At 46.6% G+C, this 23692-nt stretch overlaps 1 protein-coding gene across 1 annotated transcript in view; it reads right to left on the bottom strand.

Moving 5' to 3' along the window:
* Positions 1 to 1680: 1680 nt before the first annotated feature.
* LOC311243831 (solute carrier family 12 member 5-like) overlaps positions 1681 to 23692 on the bottom strand; it is a gene marked incomplete at its 5' end in the record, with an annotated part of 190208 nt that continues 168196 nt past the window's right edge. Inside the window, one exon of the mRNA XM_084333200.1 lies at positions 1681 to 3007. Coding sequence (XP_084189326.1) covers positions 1688 to 3007 — 1320 coding nt within the window. The 3' untranslated portion in view covers positions 1681 to 1687. The remainder of the gene's footprint in view (positions 3008 to 23692) is intronic.

Here is a 23692-nt window from a genome sequence, read left to right as displayed (position 1 = left end):
TTATCGCCATCTAGTGGTCTACTCAGTTGCGACATGTAACATACAGTCTATTGCTGTGATCCGTGGTTTGATTGATTGAAAACTTTATTATTGCAGAATGGGTACAGTACAGTACAGCTCACTGTACACTGTACATTGGAATATTGACAAAGCCATACTTGGTCATTTACTGTACATTGGAGGGGGTTGGGTTAGGACATTTGCAGGGGCCAGTTTCGAATTGCAGTCTCCCGTAGGTGTTCTTTGAGAGTGTTTTTGAAAGTGGGTAGTGATTCACATTCCTTTACAGCTTTGGGTAGGGCGTTCCACATTGATGTGGCATAATTGCAAAACGTGTTTAGTCCCTTGTTTGAGCCGAATCTGAGTTTAACATGATTTGTGGAGCTCCCTCTGGTGTTGTGATCGTGGTATTCACTGACCTTTGGGAAGTATTTTGACATGTACATGGGTACCTTGGTCGTGTAGTGTATCTTGTAGACCAGGCCCATTGCAAGTTGCTGTACTCTGTCGTCTACTCTAAGCCATCCTAGGTTGTCAAAGTGGGCAGGGGTGAGGTGGGTTCTAGGAGTCAGGTCAAGCAGTAGTCTGACCAGTTTGTTTTGAGATGTTTGTAATTTTGTTTTTAGCGCCTTTGAGGTGCTTTGGTACCATGAGGTGCAAGCATAGTCGTAGTACCCTTGAATGAGTGCTCCTGCCAGAGTCTTCAGGGTATTCTTGTTTACCAGAGAGGAGATCCGGTACAAGAATCGAGTTTGTTGGTTGACTTTTTTTATTACATTGGATGCCATTTTGTCACAGGAAAGATTAGCCTCTAGGATGGAACCCAGGTAGGTAATTTCATCTTTCCTTGTGACAATATTGTCACCCACTGTAACTGAGAAGCCGTCGGTCTTGCTGAGTTTGTTTTTTGAACTGTTTTGCCCATGTGTAATGATAGTTTGTTATCGGTGCAGATTTTGCAGATGCAGATTTTGCCTAGTTTGGCCACATGACTTTTTCTATTGTATTTTACTGACCACGCAATGTTATATCGTGGTGCTTGTGCAATATAAGCACACCAATGCCGTTATATAATGCACAATATAACTGATAGGGCATACAGACCCTCATATGCACCATATTACACTGCCTACTTGCTCATATGTGTATACCCAGAGCTAATTATATTGTTTACACTGCCTATTTTTACTTTTCTACTGTACTATAATTGTATTACCTGTATTATGTATTCTACTATTACTATGTATCTGTAAATTATGTAATGTCTTCTACTATGACCATGTACCTGAACCCCCACCCCATGCTGCTATGATGCCTGAATTTCCCCAAGGGGATCAATAAAGGAATGTCATATCTTATCTTATCATTTGTGGGTGAGACTGCAGCTATCTGGATCAGAGATATTATACTATAAAAAAAGACAAAATAAAAAGTTGGTCACAAAAAAAAGAGATATTATCTCTTGAAACCTGTCCAAACCTGTCTATAATCACAAAAGAAAGTCTACTACACATGAAAACAGGTATTTATTTCACAATACAAATGGGGGACATACAAAAGAACACAAATGGTTAAAAAGAGTAGAGTGATATATCAGGTGTGATAGATAGGTATAGATAGGTAGAAATAATGATGACAGCAAACAATATAGAAGACAGCCTACATCATCAAATTCAAGGTGAATTATCTATTTTTCTAGCAATTTTTCAGTCTGTATCAAGGAATCCTCTGTTGCAATTGTATTATCGAGAGTAATGCTAATTGGAGAATCATAGTCAGGGGGAACATCAAAGAAGAGCTCGTCATCGAAGCAGAGGTCGTCCGATGGCGAGGCCAGATATGGCAGCTTCAGGACGAAGCCGGTAAAGATGCCTCCCACCGCAGACACTGCGATGGTTGAGAACACAGCTGCTACCTGGTAGAACGCCTGCTGCCGGGCAGTCCTTCCTAAGCCTGGCTGCAGACCAGGGATCAGCTGCTGGAGCTCCAGAAGCCTGGGGTCCCCTTCCACAGGTGCTCTGTGGCTAAAGATCTCATACATGCTGGGACCATAAACCTCCTCCGTGGCTGTCAATATGGCGCCTATCCCCGCAGCACAGGATATGAGTCCCGTCAGGCCGTGCAGGTTATGTATTCCACACTGATCCTGGATCCTGAGGTGCCGGGCCAGAAGGGGGGTCAGGTACTTGTACCCCATCATGCAGGCCGTGCAGCCCATCATACCCAGGGCATATGCAGCCGCAGGGGATATCATCATGTCCACTGACGCGCCCACCGTCACCCCTCCGGCCAGCGTCACGTTCTGAATGTCGGCCATGGTGATTTTACCTTTCTTGTTGAGCATCGCCGAGAGGGCGAAGGCCGTAAGCGTGGAGGCGCTGAGGCCGATGAAGGTGTGCAGGATGGCCCTGTGCTGGTCGTCTCCCTTCCGGGTCAGCGCTGAGTTGAAGGAGGGCCAGAACACCCACAGGAACAAGGTGCCCATGACGGATAAGATATCCGATTGGTAGCTGGTGTTCTCCTTGGCGTGGCCTTCTCTCAGACGAGGCCTGTACAGCACAAACGTGACACCCAGGCCGAAGTAGCAGGCGAACAGGTGGATCAGGATAGAGCCTCCTGCGTCGTTGATCTTCAGATACTTCAGCACGCCCCACTCTGTGACCGCGAACACCGGGACCTCCAGCAGAGCCATGACCAGCAGCTGCACCGGGCTGGTCTTCCCCAGAACGGCGCCGAAAGAGATGAGCACCACGGCACAGGCAAATTCTGCGTTTATTAGATTGATCACCCCCAGGTAGATCTTACCGTTGTGGCTGAACTGGAAATAGCCCTGAACTAGAATGGCCCACTGGATGGCGAAGGTAGCGGTGAGGAAGTTAAAGACCATTCCTCCAAAGCCATAGAGCCGGAAGAAAGCAAGGAGGCACCCGAAGCCAAGGAAGATCATGACCTGTATGTGGGCGAAGAAGGGGTAGTCTCTGTACACTGCGTTGTCCATGGGCTTGGTCTCATTGTTTTGCAGTCTGGCATCGGCCTGATCATCATAGGTAACAAAGGTATAGTAGAGGATCAGGATGACCACCTCTATGACTAACACAAACACAGGTAACCTCACTCGAAGGCTGGTGGAATGCTTCTTCATCCTCACCTGACAGCTCTTGCAGACAAATGACCTGGAATTCTTTCCTTGCCTTTTTATGACCTCTGCTTAGATAAGGAAGGTCCAATGTATTATTTTTTTTTAGCATTTCCCCCTCTCTCTCTCTCTCTCTCTCTCTCTCGCTCTCTCTCTCTCACTGATGAGCATCGGCCACATTCCTTTTAGAAGAAAAATACTTAATGTACTTTAGCCTTCGTAATATGCCACCCTGCAACATGATGCCTACTCGTCATATGAAATAACGTCATATAAGGAACACAGAGTATACATGCACCTGCCATCAGCATCGTTTTTTAGAATCGATAGGTCTATGTAGGGTGATCAGACGTCCACTTTTGCCCGGATATGTCCATTTTGCACGCCCTCTCCGGGGCGTCCGGTGCGTCCGGTGGGGTTTTCTAAATTCATGAAAATTTCCGGTTTTCATTGTTTTTCACGGGACCATTAGCGTGTATTTAAATTGACTGGCGCGTTGCACAGAATACTACGGTACTCTGTTGCGTGTGACGCAGTCGCCGAGAAGCGGCTCTACCACGCTCAACAGAGGAGGCGGACAGATTCGATTCTACCACAGTCACAAACAGAGCAGCGTTGATTCTGCTCACAAAGCCAAAGCGAAAGCCGAGTGCAACGCGTGCAAAGCTTGACCTATGTTTCGGTGTCTAAGTTACGGTTGACCGAATTGATTGAAGTATGCAGCTATGCAGAGAGAAAATAATCGAAAATTATATATGTTTTCATAACTGATATAGGCAAACGGTCAGAGGAAAATTGGGACCCTGGAACTCTGTCTGAAATCCGAATGAAAAACTGCGGTACTCGCACTACAGGGCCAATACGTTTGTTTACAAACATAAAGTATACTTATATTTGGTTCATGATGCCTCAAAAGGATTTTGGTTTGATTTATGATGACATAAGATGCGTATGATACAATCATTCTAAGGATTACGTGTGTAATAAATTCGTTTTGTACACTAATAGCAAGTTATGCAAATGTCACAAATCCAAAACAGCATAGTGCACTTTTAAATTAGATTAGATTGTACTTTATTGTCATTATATTTGCATACAACGAGATTTGGGACTCAAGCTTAAGGTGCAGTAATAAAATCACAAGTAATAAAAGAGAAACAAAATCCTATACAGAAACATTAAATGCTATACAATAAGACAATGTTACAGTCCTGTACAATATACAAAATAACAACAATATACAGAATACACAAATAACAATCACATGGTGTCAGACGGTAGTGGGTGGGTATTGCACTGTGGATATTGCCCATCAGGATGTTGCACAGTGTGGGAGGAGGGGGAAAGGTGAATTATTACTAGTGCATGTTAGAGTTCAGGGTGGTGATGGCTCTGGGGAAGAAACTGTCTCTGAGCCTGTTTGTTCTCGCTCTGATGCACCTGTAACGCCTGCCCGATGGCAACAGGTCGAACAGGTGGAAGCCAGGGTGTGAGTTGTGTGTAATGTTTTTTTGCTCTGTTGAGGCAGCGGGAGTTGTGTAAGTCCTTCAGGGAGGGGAGGGGGCAGCCGATGATTCTCTGTGTCGATATGACCCTCTGAATCGCCTTTCTGCCTGATTACATTTAGTCATTTAGCAGCTGATGCTTTTATCCAAAGGTTCAGTTTGAGGTGGTTGGTCATCATCCAGGTGGAGATGTCGGACAGACAGGCCGAGATCCGCTCAGAGACGTGGATATCTGAGGGAGGGAAGGAGAGGAAGAGTTGAGTATCATCTGCATAGCAATGATACGAGAAGGCATGAGACGTGATAATGTTACTCAGAGATTTTGTGTAGAAGAGAAGGGGTCCAAGGACCGAGCCCTGGGGGACACCCGTCCGCAGGGGGCAGGTGGCAGACAGGGTCCCTCTCCATGACACTTGGTAGGAGCGGTCATTGAGGTATGATGTCAGCCATGTCAGCGCAGAGCCAGCCACTCACATTCCTGCGAGGGACGCGAGGAGGATCTGATGGTTGACTGTGTCGAAGGCTGCAGATAGGTCTAGGAGAATCAGGACAGAGGAGAGGCCTTTCGCTTTTGCTAAGTGAAGTGCCTCTGTGACCGCAATGAGGGCCGTTTCTGTGGAGTGACCAGTGCAGAAGCCAGACTGATTAGGGTTTAGGAGGTCATTCTTCAGTGCAGCATGGCATACCACCCTGTTATGCAGTACGTCAGCAGGCTCTCAACAGCAGAGCGATAGAAGTTCACCATCAGCTGCTCCTCCAGTTTGTTCTTCCTCAGCACCCTCAGGAAGTGAAGTCTCTTCTGGGCCTTCTTGATGATCGCGGTTGTATTTGCGGTCCAGGAGAGGTCAGCAGATATGAGGGTACCGAGGAACTTGAAGGAGCTGACTCTCCACATTCTCACCGTTGATGCAGAGCAGAGGAGGTGGGGTCTGCACTGTTCTGAAATGAAATGAAAAGGAGAAAGCATACAATCAGATCAGGGTGTGTCTCTGTACCCTGAGATTGACAGGTTCCACACATACATGCAGAAGCAAGCTGTGGTCTGATTAACTGCCACACAGCAAAGTTAAGTGTAATTGCAGTAAAAACAGAGAGGTGCTGTGTGTGAGTACATGTCTGTGTAATAACTCACACTCATACTAATGTATGAGACAACTCCTTACTGTATGTTGACTCAAAAGATCTGTGCTTTGTTTCATAGTGGTGCTTCAACATTGCTGTTTTTTATAATAAGATAAGATAATCCCCATAATCGCCATCCTGTCAAAGTCAAATATGAGTGCATGGTGTTGTGTACACTCTTCTCTTTAATAGCCACCTGCCAGTCCGACGTGAACCAACACCAACAATAACCATATTAGATTAGATTAGATTAGATTAAAATGCATTGTCATCATACAGCACAAGTACAGTACAACGGAAATAAGTTTGGCATCCAACCAGAATGTAAATGTAGCAGTAAAGTGCAACAGCAATATGCAATGTACAGGTAATTAAACTGGGTACAAAATATACAAATTAGTACTACTGAGTTTAGTGCTAATCAGATGTATGTACAGAGTTGTAGTATAATAAATAAAGACAGTATGACTACTACTGGCCAGCAGTGTAACTAATAAGAGTAGGATATGTACAGATATAGTATAGTAAAGGACTATGTGCAGGTAGGTCCAGACAGGTGTGGATAGGTATGTATGCAGTCAGAATAAATATTATATATATATGGTATATACAGCATTATTGTACATGCTATCATACAGAGCTATGGGTTATTTGCAGGTACAAGCAGGTATATAGAGGGGTTATATGCAAGTATATTCAGACAAATATGGGTATATATACAGTATATGCTGTAAATATAAATAAAATATAAATGTAAATATTTCTTTACAGAAACAATTGCAAAAATGTAAAAGTGTAAAATTAGATTTTTGTGCAGATAATAATAATAATAATAATAATAATAATAATAATAATAATAATAATAATAATAATAATAATAATAATAATAATAATAATAATAATAATAATAATAATAATAATACATTTTATTTGGAGGCGCCTTTCAAAACACCCAAGGTCACCTTACAGCAGGGCATAAAAACAGAACAGTCAAGAGTAAAACAATGATCTTGGCAAAAGTGTCAGTGGAGTTAAAAACAAGACAAACAATGTAAACCTATGAAATATAAAACAGTCAAGTCAAGTCAAGTCAAGAGTTTTAATTTTCACGGCATACAGGTATACAATGAAATGCGGGTGGTCTTGCCCGCAACGATGTGCAATACAGTGGTACATATAATAGAATCAAAAGAAGGAAACAACATTGTGCAGTAACAGGTAGCAGTTAACATGGAGTGACATCTCGGTATCTGTACATAGTTATTTACAGAGCATATGGGACATGCTAGTTAGCTTTGGTAGTGCAATACACTCTTTGGTAGTGCAATACACTAAGCCCAGTAAGCAAGGCAGCCCAATACACTAAGCCCAGTAAGCAAGGCAGTTAAAAGGTTAAGAAAAGAATAAGATAAAGATTTTTGTGCAGATGTTAATTTAAAACTTGTTTATCTTGAACCGGCACCTTTTTAGACTATTTACCATCACAATAGTGTCGCCTGTGAGCTGTCAGAGCAGAATCTCTTGTGCAAAGGGAGGAAGAGGTTTCAGGCTCCACTTGACTTCAGGACACAGCTGGATTATTCTGTGTAACTACCATCTGGCTAGAGAGGCAGTAGTAAAGAAATTATATTACATTTAAAAGAAATTATAATAACAATGTAATTCCTTTATTTTTTTAGTAACCTCCAAACAAACAGTTCCAGTAGTTAACTCCACCTTAAAATGTAAAAAAAAAAAGTGATTAACTACTACATGTAATTGAATAATTACATGTAGTTAAACTACTAGTTGAATTGAATAATTACATAGTTAAACTACTCCCCAATACTGCCCATGGCCCTTTAAACTCAACACTACGTTATCTTTACATAAACATTTTGGGAAGTTATCAGGCTACAAAGTCAACTGGTCTAAAACAGTAATGCCAATTCCCAACTCTTGACTACAGTAGTATATTGTGATTTCCTGTGATTTCCAAAAAAGAGGACACTCTGCCCCCAGCCTCAAGATATGATACTCACAGTTTACTCAAAGATGCCTTATAATTTTAATGTTTAAAGTACGCCTCCTCTGTACGGATAGAAAATTAATATAATTTATATTATTTTATATAACAAAATCATATCTATCTATAACCAAAGTTACTCAACATGCTTTATTATGCCTAAAGTAATCTCTCTGACAAATGATACGAAAATAACTTACAAATCAACCTGTAACAAAAGAATAGCTCTATTTTCAAGTCTTAATGGACAAAACAAATAACAAAGAAATATATGAAATAATGTTGTAAATAATACCTCTTGTGTCTTTTCAATGTAATAATGTAAATAATAAAACAGTATAACCTCACAAAGATACTAATTTAAAAAGATGTTGACCCAGAATCCATGCTACTTTTAGTGAACATTTGTTTGCAGATTTCTGGACCGTGAATGAATGGGAGAGGATTCTGGTGAATTGGGGTAGATCATATTGGGCTCTGAGTTTGTTTATTTGTCATGCCCTAACCTCGCTCTGACATGGGTGTTAGTGACCAGTTGACCATTAGTGTGGCTGCATTCACCAGTGAGCAGGCTACCTAAAGCACAAGCTCTAAGAACCAAGTCACATCAAGGCAGAGTCACATGGTTGTTCTGAAGTTCATTGAGTTCACACAGGGATATACTGCATATTCGGTATATTGCAAGAACACATGCTATGAACCTTGCTCCACAATGGTGGAACGAACTTCCCACCACAGTTAGGACAGCCGAAACCCAACCAATCTTTCGCCGTTGACTAAAAACACACTTCTTTAATTTAACATTTAATTAAATAAACACTAACCTTCGTACAGTCTTCTTGTTGTGAAGGGCCAGATTAAAGCTGAGAATCTACATTTATTGTTTTATATACCTTGTATATTATTTATGTATACACGGTATATCCCTTAAGCCTGCGTTTGAATCATAGTAATATTCGCTTTCCTTATTGGATAACGCTATCAGCGCCAGACCGCAAGCCCCCAAAGTCAGGTTCAAAGGCGAGTCCGGGCATGTCGCAACATGCCCGGAGACAGCGCATTGATTCGAGACGAGAACTGAGGTTCGGCACTAGATATAGCCACTTAAGTATATATACGGCGGCAGGTGCGAACAGTAGCTGTTCATCAAGTTCGGTAACAGTGAAGTGAGAAGCAGTTCGTCTAACAGAGCGTTGAGAACCACGTGCGAAGTGAATAGTAAAAGTGTCAGATTTAATGCAGTAACGTCAAGTTCGACTTAGCTTAATGTGAAGTAAAGAGTCGTTAATTATTGTGTATCGTGCCAACAGCAGTTCGTTCGTGTGCAGCATTACCCAGCAGTTCGTTCGTTTAGCTAGTGGACCTTAGCCAGTGCGCGTGGACTAAATACATTGGTGCCAGCACACGAGGAGGCCTAGTCGGAGAACCTACTGGACATGTGCACAGGAGAACCGACGGCGGCGATTGCAGAACCAGTATTGGTTGGATTATATTGATTGTGGAACGTACTACCTGGAGAAGAGCATCGTTAATCTCCACTGTCGTTTGGATTTAACCACCTTGAGGAACTACATTCGGGCTGGCCTCATGGACCGAGGCTAGCTGGCTATCATCATTGCTATCGGGCAATTGGATTACAGTTATTGCTTTTGATGCTGAACTTTGGATTACAAGGACTGGCTTCTGTACGTGAATCCCCTTCTTCTTCAATTGATCAGACTGAGTATCCGAACATTCCTCTCTCCTCCAGAGCTTACAACTCTGGGAGGAACCCACTGTCTCCAGCGGTACCAGCGTTTCGCCCATATAATTGCCATCCTACGCCAGGCGGCGTTAGCCTAGTACCCCATCGTAGGAATTATTCTATTCCCATTGACTTATGCTACTGACTGACTTATGCATATTCTTCGCCAAACAAGCGCAACCCTAATTCTCATATCTGTAACATTTACTGCATAATAATAAATACCCTCAAATGATATTTCTTTGTCAGTGCCGTGTTATTATGAGTGTCTGCCATATATTAGATGTACTGTCTGGCCAGTAATTAAAGTACATAACTAGCAGTGGTTTAATCTATCACAATCTTTAATACAGTCAGGGTTTTGTAACCCCTCAGTTACAATTGGTCCTTCGAGCCGGAGGGTATCAGTAATCTTTAATATCATATTAATATTGATATGGCCAGCGGCGGACACTCTCCAGACAACTCTCCCAAACTAGAACGCCTTAGGCGCAAACGTCAGCCACCTCCACACCTGGAGGACTACGCTTTCGTTTTACCTCCTAGCTTATCTAAAAAGACGTTAAGCACGGATAAAACTGATAGTTTAAGCATGCCCAATCCTATCGACTTGTCGGCCCCACCAGTAGAGACCCCAGTGGGTTCAAACGAAACTGACTTAGCTCACGGGGGGAACAAGCGGGACATGACGTGACTATACCCCAAGACAGCGCCACCGGGATAGACCCCGGAGCGCCCCAGGATAAAGAAAGCGCCACCGGGATAGACCCCGGAATGCAAGAGACCCAAGAGCGCGCACCCGAGACAGACCTCGGCGCGCAACCAAGAGAAGAGTACCGCGCTCAAGAGATGGACCTCGGGGCGCGGGAGAAATCAAGAAGCAGCGCTCAAGAGATGGACCTCGGAGCGCGCCAAGAGAACAGGTCTCCACCAAGTCCTGTCAGCGCCCGATCACCTCCATCAGTGTCATCCCCCAGCGAGGCTGACCAGAGACTGGCACAAGCCTTGATTGCCACACTAACTGCATCAACCGAAAGAGACCGTCTCCAAGCACAGACACTTAGTGAGCGCGAACACTGCAGCGGAACGAGAGCGCCTCCAAGCGCAACAACAGAGTGCGCGCGAACAGTCTGCAGTGGAGCGCGAACGTCTCCAAGCACAGGCACTTAGTGAGCGCGAACACTCTGCAGTGGAACGAGAGCGCCTCCAAGCACAACAACAGAGTGAGCACGAACGCATCAGACTGGAGGAGAGGCGCCTCCAGACTGAAGAGAACATTCAGCGAGAACGCGCCAATGCACAGCGCGACGCCGCCAATGCACAGCGCGAAGCGGAGCACGACCGTCTGCAGGCGCAGATGATAGAACAATTGATCCAGAGGGCGACCCCCCCCTCCTCCACACGGAGCTCCCGGAGATCATCACGACACGGGTCTAGGGCACCTTCCCCTACCCGACAAATCTACACGGGACCCGGCCAACAGGAAGAACCTGCCTACGGCGCCGAGAGACTAACTAGAAGACTCCAGGACCTAGCGGAGGACGAGGAAGGACAGCAAGCCCACCAGCACGAACCTACTTTGGACCAGGAGGCCCAGTACAGCCCCGACCCCAGCCCCGAGTCACTGCGTTACAAACCCCCGACCCAACCCATGGGTGAGTTTGATGCACAGTCAGCACCGAGGAGCAGCACCTGGGGGCCCGGCCTCTGGTACCCACCCAGCACTAACCCACAACCACCCGTACGGGGAGACTCGCCCAGGAGGCCTCTCCCCCTACGCTCATCGGTGTCCCAGCCATCCATGGCATCTTACCTTGGAACACCGACGTTCCCAGACTTTACGCGCGAGGACAGAGCACAGTACACAGAATTACGCATGTGTTTAGAGACTATAATGTCCGATGTCCATGACGAGTCTTATAAATATGCCATCCTCCTCAAGCATCTCAAAGTGCCCAGAGCGCATAACATAGCGCTGGCATATTCGAAGTCAAGAACCCCCTACTCAGATGCTCTGGTGGCCCTCGACGCGCGCTATGGACGCATATGGGATTACGTGATCCAAGAAATACGAGATATCGACCGCCTCCCCCCAGCCAAAGACAATAGAGCACTAGATGACCTCTCTATCAAGGTACAATCCCTCGTGGGGATGCTGGGGTCACAAAAGGAGAAGGGGAGATATGAACTGTATGCAAATTCCAACGTGGAGCGGATACTGGAGAAGCTCCCTCCAGCCCGTCAAGAGCGTTTTCGGCGGCAGAAAGACCACCGTGACCCCAACGGCCCAGAACCATCCCTCCTAGACCTGGCTGATTTCCTCGCCAGGGAGGTCAGTAGTCTACGATTGGACACATTCGTGTGGAGTGGCTCTAGCCCTAGAGATGGACCGCGGAGGTTCAATGACAACCGCCGGTCAGTGACAGTTATGCACCAGGCCGAGTCAGTGCCGCAGCACAAGAACCACAACACCCCCACGCGAAGGGAAAGTGGAAGATTGCCTGCCAGTACTGTGAAAATGAACATTGGCTGTCTCAATGTGACACCTTCAAGAAGTTGACTGCTGACGAAGTGAGTCAGTGGATCAAAGCGAACCGCCGCTGCTTCCGTTGCGTGCGCAGCCATATGGCAGCTGAGTGCCGCCTGAAGAAAAGATGCAGCAAGTGTGACGGCGCCCACCTGGAGGTCCTGCAGGACAGCAACAAGAGGAGACCCGTACCACAAAGCAGCTCGAGAGTAAATGTCATGTATATAGACCCTGCGAAGAGCGGGAGCTCCCGAGTGCTCTTGAAGGTGGTCCGAGTGCTCCTAAGCTACGAGGACAAGGTCCTGGACACTTACGCCGTCCTCGACGATGGGTCTGAAAAGACTCTCCTCCTCGCTTCCGCCGCAGCCCAGTTGGGCCTGCGGGGTACCGAAGAAACAATGACAATCCGTACTATTCGGCGAGACCTAAAGACCATAAAGGGTGAAAACGTCTCATTCACAATAGCAGCGGTCGAGCAGCCCGATAAGCGGTACAGCATCACTAACGCCTTCACAAGCCATGACATAGGTCTGTCACATTATACCTACCCCATCCCACAGCTGATGGAGAAATACGTGCACCTACGTCAACTACCTATACCGTTCATCGACGGCGCCACCCCGACCCTGCTCATAGGATCCGACCACGCAGACCTCATCGTCCCAACGGACCAGGTCCACATCGGACCCAGAGGCTGCCCAGCAGCGGTCAAGACCCGCCTGGGTTGGACGCTACAAGGCCCCCTCTCCGGGTCTTCCAACCGACCGACAGCCACCCGCTGCCTCTACACGAGGATAAGCGAAGACGACACCACCCTCTTGCAGCACGTCGAGAGACTATGGACATTAGACTCGATGCCCTTTAAGAACGAACGGAAACTAGTTCGTTCAAAGGAAGACACGTATGCCATAGCTCTCCTCGAGCAGAAGACAAAGAGGGTCGAGGTCGACGGAGTGATGAGATACGCAACTCCACTCTTGAGGCGAGAGGGGATGCCCACCCTCCACGCCTCAAAAGAAGCGACACAACGCTATCTACTGAACACCGAGCGGCGCCTAGATAAAGACCCCACTCAAGCCACTATATACCGTGCGGAGATCGACAAACTGATCACAGCGGGACATATCAAGAAAATTGACAATCAAGAGGCAGACCAGACGACTGAATCCTGGTACGTGCCCCAAGGTCCACCACAATGGCAAGAACCGCATTGTATTCAACTGCAGCTACCAGATCGGACTACAGAACCTGAATAAATTGCTCTTGCCCGGCCCGACACTCGGCCCCTCCCTCCTCTGCGTACTACTACGTTTCCGCCAAGACAAGGTGGCCATCAGCGGTGACATCAAAGGGATGTTCCTGCAGGTGCGACTGATGGAGGAGGACAAGCCCCTGCTGCGGTTCCTGTGGAGAGAGAGGATCGACGATGAACAACCCTCCATCTATCAATGGGAGGTCCTCCCCTTCGGCACCACATGCAGCCCATGCTGTGCCACGTTCGCACTACAAAAGCACGTGACCGAAGACCCTGGAGCTGACGAGGAGGTCAGACAAAGCGTAGAGAGGAGTTTCTACGTGGACAACTGTTTACAAAGCGTATCAACGCCAGAAGAAGCCGAAGCCATCCTACTTAAGCTCCGAGCCTCCCTGATCAAAGGCGGCTTCGACCTTAGGCAGTGGGCCAGCAGTGACCCTCAAGTACTTCGCAGCCTCTCCCCAGAGACAAAGGCAGCAAGCAGCGAGACCTGGATGGCGACCACCCCAGGTGAAGCACAGGAAATGACATTGGGCCTCGTCTGGCGCTTCAAAACAGACTCGCTCCATTATAAGCACACACCCCTGACCCAGGAGCAGGGAAGGTCGACCCCTCTACCGACCACTCGACGGAGCGTATACAGAACACTTGCAAGCCAATACGACCCGCTGGGGTGTATCCTACCTTACACCACTCGGGCGAAGATGCTTGTGCGAGAACTGTGGGACAAGGAGCAGGGCTGGGACGACCCCATACCCGACCACCTAGCTTCCACCTGGAGAGAGTGGGAGAGAGAACTCAGCTCGCTCCAAAATGTGAACATTCGCCGGAGCTACTTCCCACCCACAGTGCAGCTGGAGACGTGTCAGATGGACCTGCACGTCTTCAGTGATGCCTCAGAAGTAGCTTACGGTTCGGTGGCTTACTTGAGAGCCCGAGAGGAGGGAGGAGAAGTACACACAGCTTTCGTCCTGGCTCGCTCAAGAATAGCCCCCCGCAAGCAACAATCTATCCCGCGTCTAGAGCTCTGCGCAGCTCTGGTAGGCGCGCAACTCGCCACGTTAATACAACGTGAACTCACCATAACGGTGCAAAAGACAATCTTGTGGTCAGACTCCATGACTGTGCTCACATGGATCCAGTCCGATTCTTGTAGATACAAAGTCTTCGTCGGAGTCAGAGTCACCGAGATTCAAGACTTGGTAGGATCAGCGTGCTGGAGGTACGTTGACACCAAGCAGAACCCAGCAGATGTCATCACACGGGGGATGTCTCTAGACGACCTCACACGTCCCAACATTTACAGTGACGGTCCTGAGTTCCTCAAGCTCCCGGAGGAGGAGTGGCCTACCCCCACACCACGGGAGGCTAGTCAAGAGGAGGCAGAGATCAAGAAGTCTATGTTCTGCGGGCTGACGCACGTCCCAGTTCCAACAGACCCTAACATAGACGACTGCTTAACCTTTGAGAGTGCGCAGAAAAAGACATTCTTGTGGCACCACCCTGAGGTTCCCCCCACCACAGACATCGACGCATCGAACTACACAGAGGCGACACTGCTTCTGCTACAGCGAGCCCAAAGAGACTCATTTCCAGATGAGCTAGACTGCCTGCAGGGGAAAAAGCCAATCCCTTCAGACAGCCGTCTGCTCACGTTGGCCCCCGAGCTCGACACCCATGACCTCATCAGGGTGGGTGGTCGTCTGAGAGGGGCCCCGGACTTAACGGATGACGTCAAGTATCCTATCGTCCTCAACAGCCGACACAAGGTAACCGAGCTTATCATAAAGAAGTACGACGAGGATGTGCACCACGCGGGGGCAGAGAGAGTCTTCGCTGAGATCCGACGCCGTTACTGGATACTGCAAGGGAGAGAAGCAGTACGTCGCTTCCAACGGACCTGTCTAGACTGTCGCAAGTGGCGAGCACAGCCCAGTATACCTATGATGGCCGACCTGCCTCCCTGCCGCCTCCGACTCGGCGAGAAGGCCTTCCACTCCACAGGCGTGGACTGCTTCGGCCCGCTCTACGTCAAGAAAGGAAGAGGGACAGAGAAGAGGTGGGGCATTGTATACAAGTGTATGACCACACGGGCCGTTCATATAGAGATCCTCCAGACCATGAGTACGGATTCATTCCTCATGTCCTTCCGGAGATTTAAATCCCGAAAGGGAAGCCTGTGTGTGTTGTTGTCCGATCAAGGGACAAACTTCAAAGGCGGAGAAAGAGAACTGAGAGAGAGTTTCCAGGCCATGGGCCCAGAACTTAAGACCCACCTCGCTCCCTATCAGGTCGAATTCCAGTTCAACCCCCCGAACGCCCCTCATTTCGGGGGAACCTGGGAAAGAGAAGTCCGTTCTATAAAGACAGCTCTGTACGCCGTGCTTGGGGCCCAGACCGTGGCAGAAGAAGTCCTCACGACAGTCCTCACGGAGATCGAGGGCGTCTTGAACTCGAAGCCCCTCGGTTACGTCTCAAGTGATGTAGCAGACTTCGACCCAGTCACCCCAAACTATCTCTTGATGGGGCGGCTGGACCCTGCCCTTCCACAGGCGGTGTACAGACCTGAAGAAGTGAACGGCCGAAGAATGTGGAGATACAGTCAGGTATTGGCTGACCAGTTTTGGAACAGTTTCCTCCTCCACTACCTACCGTCCCTCCAAGCCCGTCAGAAGTGGGTAAAGGACAGGGACAACCTGAAGGTGGACACAGTCGTTATGATCATAGACCAGTCACTACCCCGAGCTATGTGGCCGGCCGGCCGCGTAAGCAAAGTGATTACTGGTGCCGATGGGAAGGTCAGAGCGGCAGAAGTCATAGTTCAAGGGCGGACCTACACCCGACCCGTGGCGAAGCTGATAGAGTTGCCGGAGATCCCTGACTCCCCTGATGACGACCATGACCCACTGACTTTGTAGATTGCCCTACTCCTCACAACAAATATTGAGCAGTTGACTGGACTATTAATCTGTCTCCCTTAACTAATTAGGTGCGGACTAATTAGGAGGCGGCTGTTGTGAAGGGCCAGATTAAAGCTGAGAATCTACATTTATTGTTTTATATACCTTGTATATTATTTATGTATACACGGTATATCCCTTTAAGCCTGCGTTTGAATCATAGTAATATTCGCTTTCCTTATTGGATAACGCTATCGGCGCCAGACCGCAAGCCCCCAAAGTCATGTCGCAACATGCCCGGAGACAGCGCATTGATTCGAGACGAGAACTGAGGTTCGGCACTAGATATAGCCACTTAAGTATATATACGGCGGCAGGTGCGAACAGTAGCTGTTCATCAAGTTCGGTAACAGTGAAGTGAGAAGCAGTTCGTCTAACAGAGCGTTGAGAACCACGTGCGAAGTGAATAGTAAAAGTGTCAGATTTAATGCAGTAACGTCAAGTTCGACTTAGCTTAATGTGAAGTAAAGAGTCGTTAATTATTGTGTATCGTGCCAACAGCAGTTCGTTCGTGTGCAGCATTACCCAGCAGTTCGTTCGTTTAGCTAGTGGACCTTAGCCAGTGCGCGTGGACTAAATACATTGGTGCCAGCACACGAGGAGGCCTAGTCGGAGAACCTACTGGACATGTGCACAGGAGAACCGACGGCGGCGATTGCAGAACCAGTATTGGTTGGATTATATTGATTGTGGAACGTACTACCTGGAGAAGAGCATCGTTAATCTCCACTGTCGTTTGGATTTAACCACCTTGAGGAACTACATTCGGGCTGGCCTCATGGACCGAGGCTAGCTGGCTATCATCATTGCTATCGGGCAATTGGATTACAGTTATTGCTTTTGATGCTGAACTTTGGATTACAAGGACTGGCTTCTGTACGTGAATCCCCTTCTTCTTCAATTGATCAGACTGAGTATCCGAACATTCCTCTCTCCTCCAGAGCTTACAACTCTGGGAGGAACCCACTGTCTCCAGCGGTACCAGCGTTTCCCCCATATAATTGCCATCCTATACCAGGCGGCGTTAGCCTAGTACCCCATCGTAGGAATTATTCTATTCCCATTGACTTATGCTACTGACTGATTTATGCATATTCTTCACCATACAAGCGCGACCCTAATTCTCATATCTGTAACATTTACTGCATAATAATAAATACCCTCAAATGATATTTCTTTGTCAGTGCCGTGTTATTATGAGTGTCTGCCATATATTAGATGTACTGTCTGGCCAGTAATTAAAGTACATAACTAGCAGTGGTTTAATCTATCACAATCTTTAATACAGTCAGGGTTTTGTAACCCCTCAGTTACACTTCTACTATCATGCACTTTTCCATTAAATAATCTTCCTTGCCTATATTACCAACTACTATACTAATATGTCTCTACTACTATGCACTCAACACTGCAGCCTAGTGTTGATGAACATTGTTACTCATCTGATAGAGTTGTACCCTTCCTGCTGACTTGTCGTACAGAACTTGTATGTCACTTTGGATAAAAGTTGACTAAATGTAATTTAAATGTGCTATAAATAAATTGTTTATGTATATTAATATTTTACAACCACAGAGCTTTTAGAAAGGAATAAAACAGCCCCCCCCCCCCCAAAAAAAAGTGTATTAATGAATTTTTCATTTAAAAGATGAAGCATTAACATGTTGCATGTATCCCCTCCCTACTTCCCATTTCTCCACATAGAATGCACCTGATTGGATAATGACATGCTGGTGCGCTAGTGCAGCATCTAGTGGCTGAATGTAGAAAATACTTGAAATGAGAAACTCATTGTGATTGATTGATTGATTGATTGAAAAGTTTATTAACAGATTGCAGAATGGGTACAGTACAGTACAGCTCAATACATACAATTGTTAAGGGGATGCAGACCAGAGAAAGACTTTCGTCTTGTTTACATCAGGGTCCCCCATTTTTAATTCATCATAACATATATGACATACATGACATACAGATAGACAGTACTGCTACATCTATACATTTATGACATATCAGATTTGCAAATACAGTACTGTTTGTGATACAAAAGTGTCCAGAAAAAGAGTGTATATACATTTGACGTAGAAACTGTACATTGGAGGAGGTTGGGTGGGTGGGGTGGGGTTGGGTGGGTGGGTGGGGTGGGGTCGGGTGGGTGGGTGGGAGCTGTACATTGGAGGTGGGTGGGTCGGGGGGGGGTGGGTAGGGGGGGGGCACTGTACACTGTACATTGGAATACTGACAAAGCCATACTTGGTAATTTACTGTACAACTGGGTTAGGACCAGGGCCGGACTGGGGAAATAATTCATACCGGGAGATATAGTGCGAAATATAGCCCCAATCAGGCCACTTTTTAAGCAGGGGGTCTGGGGTAGAGCTGCCGCGGTATTGATATTTTCCTTACCGCACAAATTTGCGAAATATTTCCTACCGCCGCGGTTATTACTGCACAGTGCGCACACAAAAAAAAAAAAACTCCGTTTGTCTCCGTGTGGGGATGCAGGCGGGGCCGTTTGTGTACACTGAAAGCTCCGTGGGCATGTCCGAGGGCTTGCAGCAAGCCAGAGTTTAACACAGTTTCAATCAATCAATAACAACATTAACCAGACTCTCGTTGTGTCTATTGTGCTAAAGCTAACGTTACCTCATTGTGTCTATTCTACCAAGCAACCCGGGTTTAACGTTACCTCTCGTGTATATCTGCTGACGTTAGTATTAGGCTAATAACAACAAACTTAACACATCAGCGATCTTGTTGTGACACTAAACTTTCCGCTCTGTGGTAAATTGGGTTGATGTCGGTTTTGTTTCATCAATAAATGAGGCCGAATACACAGTGAATCCATCCTTTTCTGTTTATTACACTTGGTGCTGTCGCAAACAAATCCTGAATGAAATACATCCTTAGCGAGGCAGTAAAGATGGCGGCTTTCTGTTTTTGTTCAGAGACTCCAATGTGTGACGCGTCTCTCTTCTGACCAATCAGTGGTCTGCAATGTTTCACATGACTTTTCTGGTACCACTTCTACCCAATAGGGTCGCTTGGAACCGAGTAGGGTATATCTGCAGAGCCGCAAGTCCAACGTCTGGGCGCTACTTTATTATTATTAAAAAAATCAGCGGTGATGCGGTATTCAGCCCAACTCTGCGGTGGGCGTGATGCAACAGCGATACCGCGGTAATGCGGTTATCGCGGCAGCTCTAGTCTGGGGGTCCCCCACCAGGACATTTTTTGTTACAAAGACTTAATTTCCTGCATTCTGGTGAATTTTAGTGCATGTGAATCACAAACTAATGAGCCAACAATTGCTTAGTACAATGTACTGTTATGGACCTCAAATAAAACTGTTGTGGCACTAGCAATGCTACTCTCTCCACCTTCAAAAAGAAAAAAGCAAGAGCACAACATATTTTTCTATTTACTATTATAATACAGTTAACCACTCTCTCCTGTAAGGGCCTTTCTTTTTCTTTGTTTTATCCCTCTCTCCTCCACCCTTTCTCTTTCTTCCACTGTCCATCTTGAGTCTTGTTGTGGAGTGGCTGTTATGGTTTGACACCGACCCCAAATGCTAACGACACAAAGAGAGTTGTTTCAGAGTTGCCAAAAACTAGGGCTTGTTTTATTTCACAAAATAGCAGCAATAACTTGGTTGAGAACAAACAAAGACTGGGATACAAGCATAGACGAATGTTGCTGCTCTGCAGCTTCTCCCGGGATGGTTCGTCCGAGGATTAGACTGTGACGTCAGAGCCGCTCTGCAGATTCCTCTCGGCAGCTCCCCGAGGTGGTGACAGAGAGGGAGAGAGAGAGCGGGTTAGCTCAGAGTACAGTTGGGAACAGAGCAGGTGACAGGAGGAGTGACTTGTCCCAAAACAGATAATCCAGTGACAGAATCTTCGGTGTAAATACACACTGTGAGCAACGTCCCAACAACAATCCACGTGATAGAATCTTCGGTGCTAATACACACAGTGAGCGAAGTCCCAATAATAATCCAAGTGATAATATCTTCGGTGTGAATACACACAGTGAGCGAAGTCCCAATAATAATCCAAGTGATAATATCTTCGGTGTGAATACACACAGTGAGCGAAGTCCCAATAATAATCCAAGTGATAATATCTTCGGTGTGAATACACACAGTGAGCGATGTTCAAGCAAATATTATCCAAAATGAACAATCCAAAATACAGGCACAGGGTGAGTGACAGTCTGACAAAAAGCAGGATCTCTTCAGTGTTTAACACACACGAAAAACGATAGGGTCAAAGACAGTCTTTGCAAAACTCACCCAGGCGCTGTGCGTAAAGAGAGCAGGATCAAACAGGGCGAGCGCGTCGCCACGGGGAACGGGTTGTCCAAGCGGAATACTTCTTGAATATCCTGGGAGGCAAAGCACAGGGAAAAACAGCAGGCAAGGAAGGAACAGCAAATGCTGATAATATATCAAAACGATCCAACAACACTTGATGGGGAATCGGGGTATATATAATCAGAGGAATGCTTAATGACAAGCTGTGACAGCTGCGGGATGAGATTGACAAGCGTGTGGTTGGGGAAGCACCAATCAAACGGCGTCTACGGGAAGAAGCGTGTGAATAGGAGAATGCAATTGATTAACAGAAAACTAAAGGAACAGAGCGAGTAGGCTTAAAGGAACAGAGCGAGTAGGTGAGCAGCGGACAAAACCTCACAGTGGCAGGACAGCTGTCTCTGTTGTGGGGGGCGCGGGCGTTGGAGGTCGTGCAGGTATAGCGAAACTAAGTTTGCTTTGGATAAGCTGATTCTGAAGCTGCAACTTTCTTCTCTTGGGGAGCGGCGGTGGCATCGATGGTTCAGGTTGCGTTGCAGGTAGGAACATGATACTGTTGTCAAATTATCTGTTTATATCTGTTTGTATTTGCGGGCGTGGTTGAAGACGCGCTTTTGTTATGGGTGGCCGGGTACTTAGCTCACAACGAATGGATACAGCGCATTTTTGTGTGCGCGACTGCGCGTACACGCGAGTACACATCCGTGCGCGATCGCGCGTACTTCTGCCTCAGTGATCTAATAACACGGCGTGTAACCGCATGTGTGCACGACTGCACCCCTGATCTTGACATCAACGTTAATTGACTTTCGCTCTACTGTATCTCTCCCGAGTCCCTCACTACCTGGCTCACTGACTGGCTGTTATTCTGCATCTGAGTGCCGTCTGCCATTCCATTCGCCGCCTCCGCTGTCAATCAGTTGTATCGCCTGGTCCCGCCTCCACCAATCACAAGCGGCAGCACGGCTCCATTGTGTGTGTGTGTGTGTGTCCGCGTGAGGGAGAGAGTCAGATAGTTCTCCAACTCTGTCGCAGACAGTGAAATCCTGGTTGTTCCCCACCCACCTAGGTTATCTAACTATCGCGCCGCGCCGCCGCCACAACTAGAAACAATGGCCTGGCAAAAAAAAAAAAAAAAAAATTATAATAAAAAAAAGAAAATTAATTAATTTTCTTTTTTTTATATAATTTTTTTTATATAAAATTTATATATATATATCTCTCTCTCTCTCTCTCGCTCTCTCTCTCTCGCTCTCTCGCTCTCTCTCTCTCTCTCTCTCAGATGATGTCAGATCCATTCAATAATAAACACATTTGTATATCTCGTCATTTTAAACAAGTTACCATTCATGCCCCACACGCGGTGAAATTAGAGAGAGAGAGAGAGAGAGAGAGAGAGAGAGAGAGAGAGAGAGAGCGAGAGAGCGAGAGAGAGAGAGAGAGAGAGAGAGAGAGAGAGAGAGAGAGAGAGAGAGAGAGAGAGAGAGAGAGAGAGAGAGAGGAGAGAGAGAGAGAGAGAGAGAGAGAGAGAGAGAGAGAGAGAGAGAGAGAGAGAGAGAGAGAGAGAAAAAGATCGCGACTCATCAGCTTGTTGTTGTTAAATTGACAGCAGAGCAGGCAGCAGGGCTTGATAAAGTATAATCCACTCCATGGCATTGTCCATTGTGCATGTCCCTCCAACTCACTTTGTTTAATTGAAACGTGGTGGGCTTGATAAAGTGTATAATCCGCTGTTGATGATGTATATCCAGAACACTGTCCACTGTCCACCAGACTGCATCCGCCATATAGCTTGTTAGCTGTTAGCACCACAACAAGACAGTTTGTCCATTTCCGCGTCGAACAGACTGCAAACTACCTGGCGTTCTATCGCCATGCTCTAAGACAAACTCTAACCTTAACCAACTTTGAAAGAGTGCCTAAGCTTAACCGTCGAAAGAACTTGCAGTCACGCTCTAAATAGCTGCATCTCAGTCACAACAACACAACTCTCTCCCGAATAAGCTAGAATTGGAACATAGAAAGTGGATTCGGCCAATCAAAGATCGTCTCCGCGAAATGCTGCTACGGAAAAAAAAACTGACGTCGGCCAATCAGAGAGCGTCTCCGCGAAATGCGGCTACAGAAATTCTTGACGCTGCTGCCTAGACCGCTTCAAATCGCGCCCGGATTCCAACATAATAGTCATATTTCAATGCACAACGCGTTACGCACTGATTGGCTGCGACGGATACAGCGATCGAACAGTGACGCGCACTCAGAGCGATATCGCGTCTAGCCCGGGCCGAGAAAAAAAAAAAAAAAAAAAAAGTGAGTAATTTCCTGTTCAGGAAAACGAGTATTTTTTATTTTATATAGTAACGTTATATTGTGCATTGGAAACACAAACATACTTAAAATGAGTAAATATTATTCATTTTAAACATGTTTATATTATTTATAGGGCTATAAAACAAAAAACTAAAAAATAATTGTTCTTGTTCTCTCATATAACCATGGCAGGGCCTGAGGGGGGGCGGCGCCCTAGCGCCCCCCAGTGGCGGCCGCCACTGGCAGTCTCCCGTAGGTGTTTTTTGAGAGTGTTTTTTAAAGTGGGTAGTGATTCACATTCCTTTACAGCTTTGGGTAGGGCGTTCCACATTGATGTGGCATAATTGCTAAACGTGTTTAGTCCCTTGTTTGAGCCGAATCTGGGTTTAACATGATTTGTGGAGCTCCCTCTGGTGTTGTGATCGTGGTATTCACTGACCTTTGGGAAGTATTTTGACATGTACATGGGTACCTTGGTCGCGTAGTGTATCTTGTAGACCAGGCCCATTGCAAGTTGCTGTACTCTGTCGTCTACTCTAAGCCATCCTAGGTTGTCAAAGTGGGCAGGGGTGAGGTGGGTTCTAGGAGTCAGGTCAAGCAGTAGTCTGACTAGCTTGTTTTGAGATGTTTGTAATTTGTTTTTTAGTGCCTTTGAGGTGCTTTGGTACCATGAGGTGCAAGCATAGTCGTAGTACCCTTGAATGAGTGCTCCTGCTAGAGTCTTCAGGGTATTCTTGTTTACCAGAGAGGAGATCCGGTACCAAAATCGAGTTCGTTGGTTGACTTTTTTTATTACATTGGATGCCATTT

Source organism: Notolepis coatsorum (genome assembly GCF_963971535.1).
Source record: "Notolepis coatsorum genome assembly, chromosome: 17".
Lineage (NCBI taxonomy): Eukaryota > Metazoa > Chordata > Actinopteri > Aulopiformes > Paralepididae > Notolepis > Notolepis coatsorum.
Note: the sequence above shows the minus strand (reverse complement) of the source record. Positions and strands in the feature narration are given on the sequence as shown.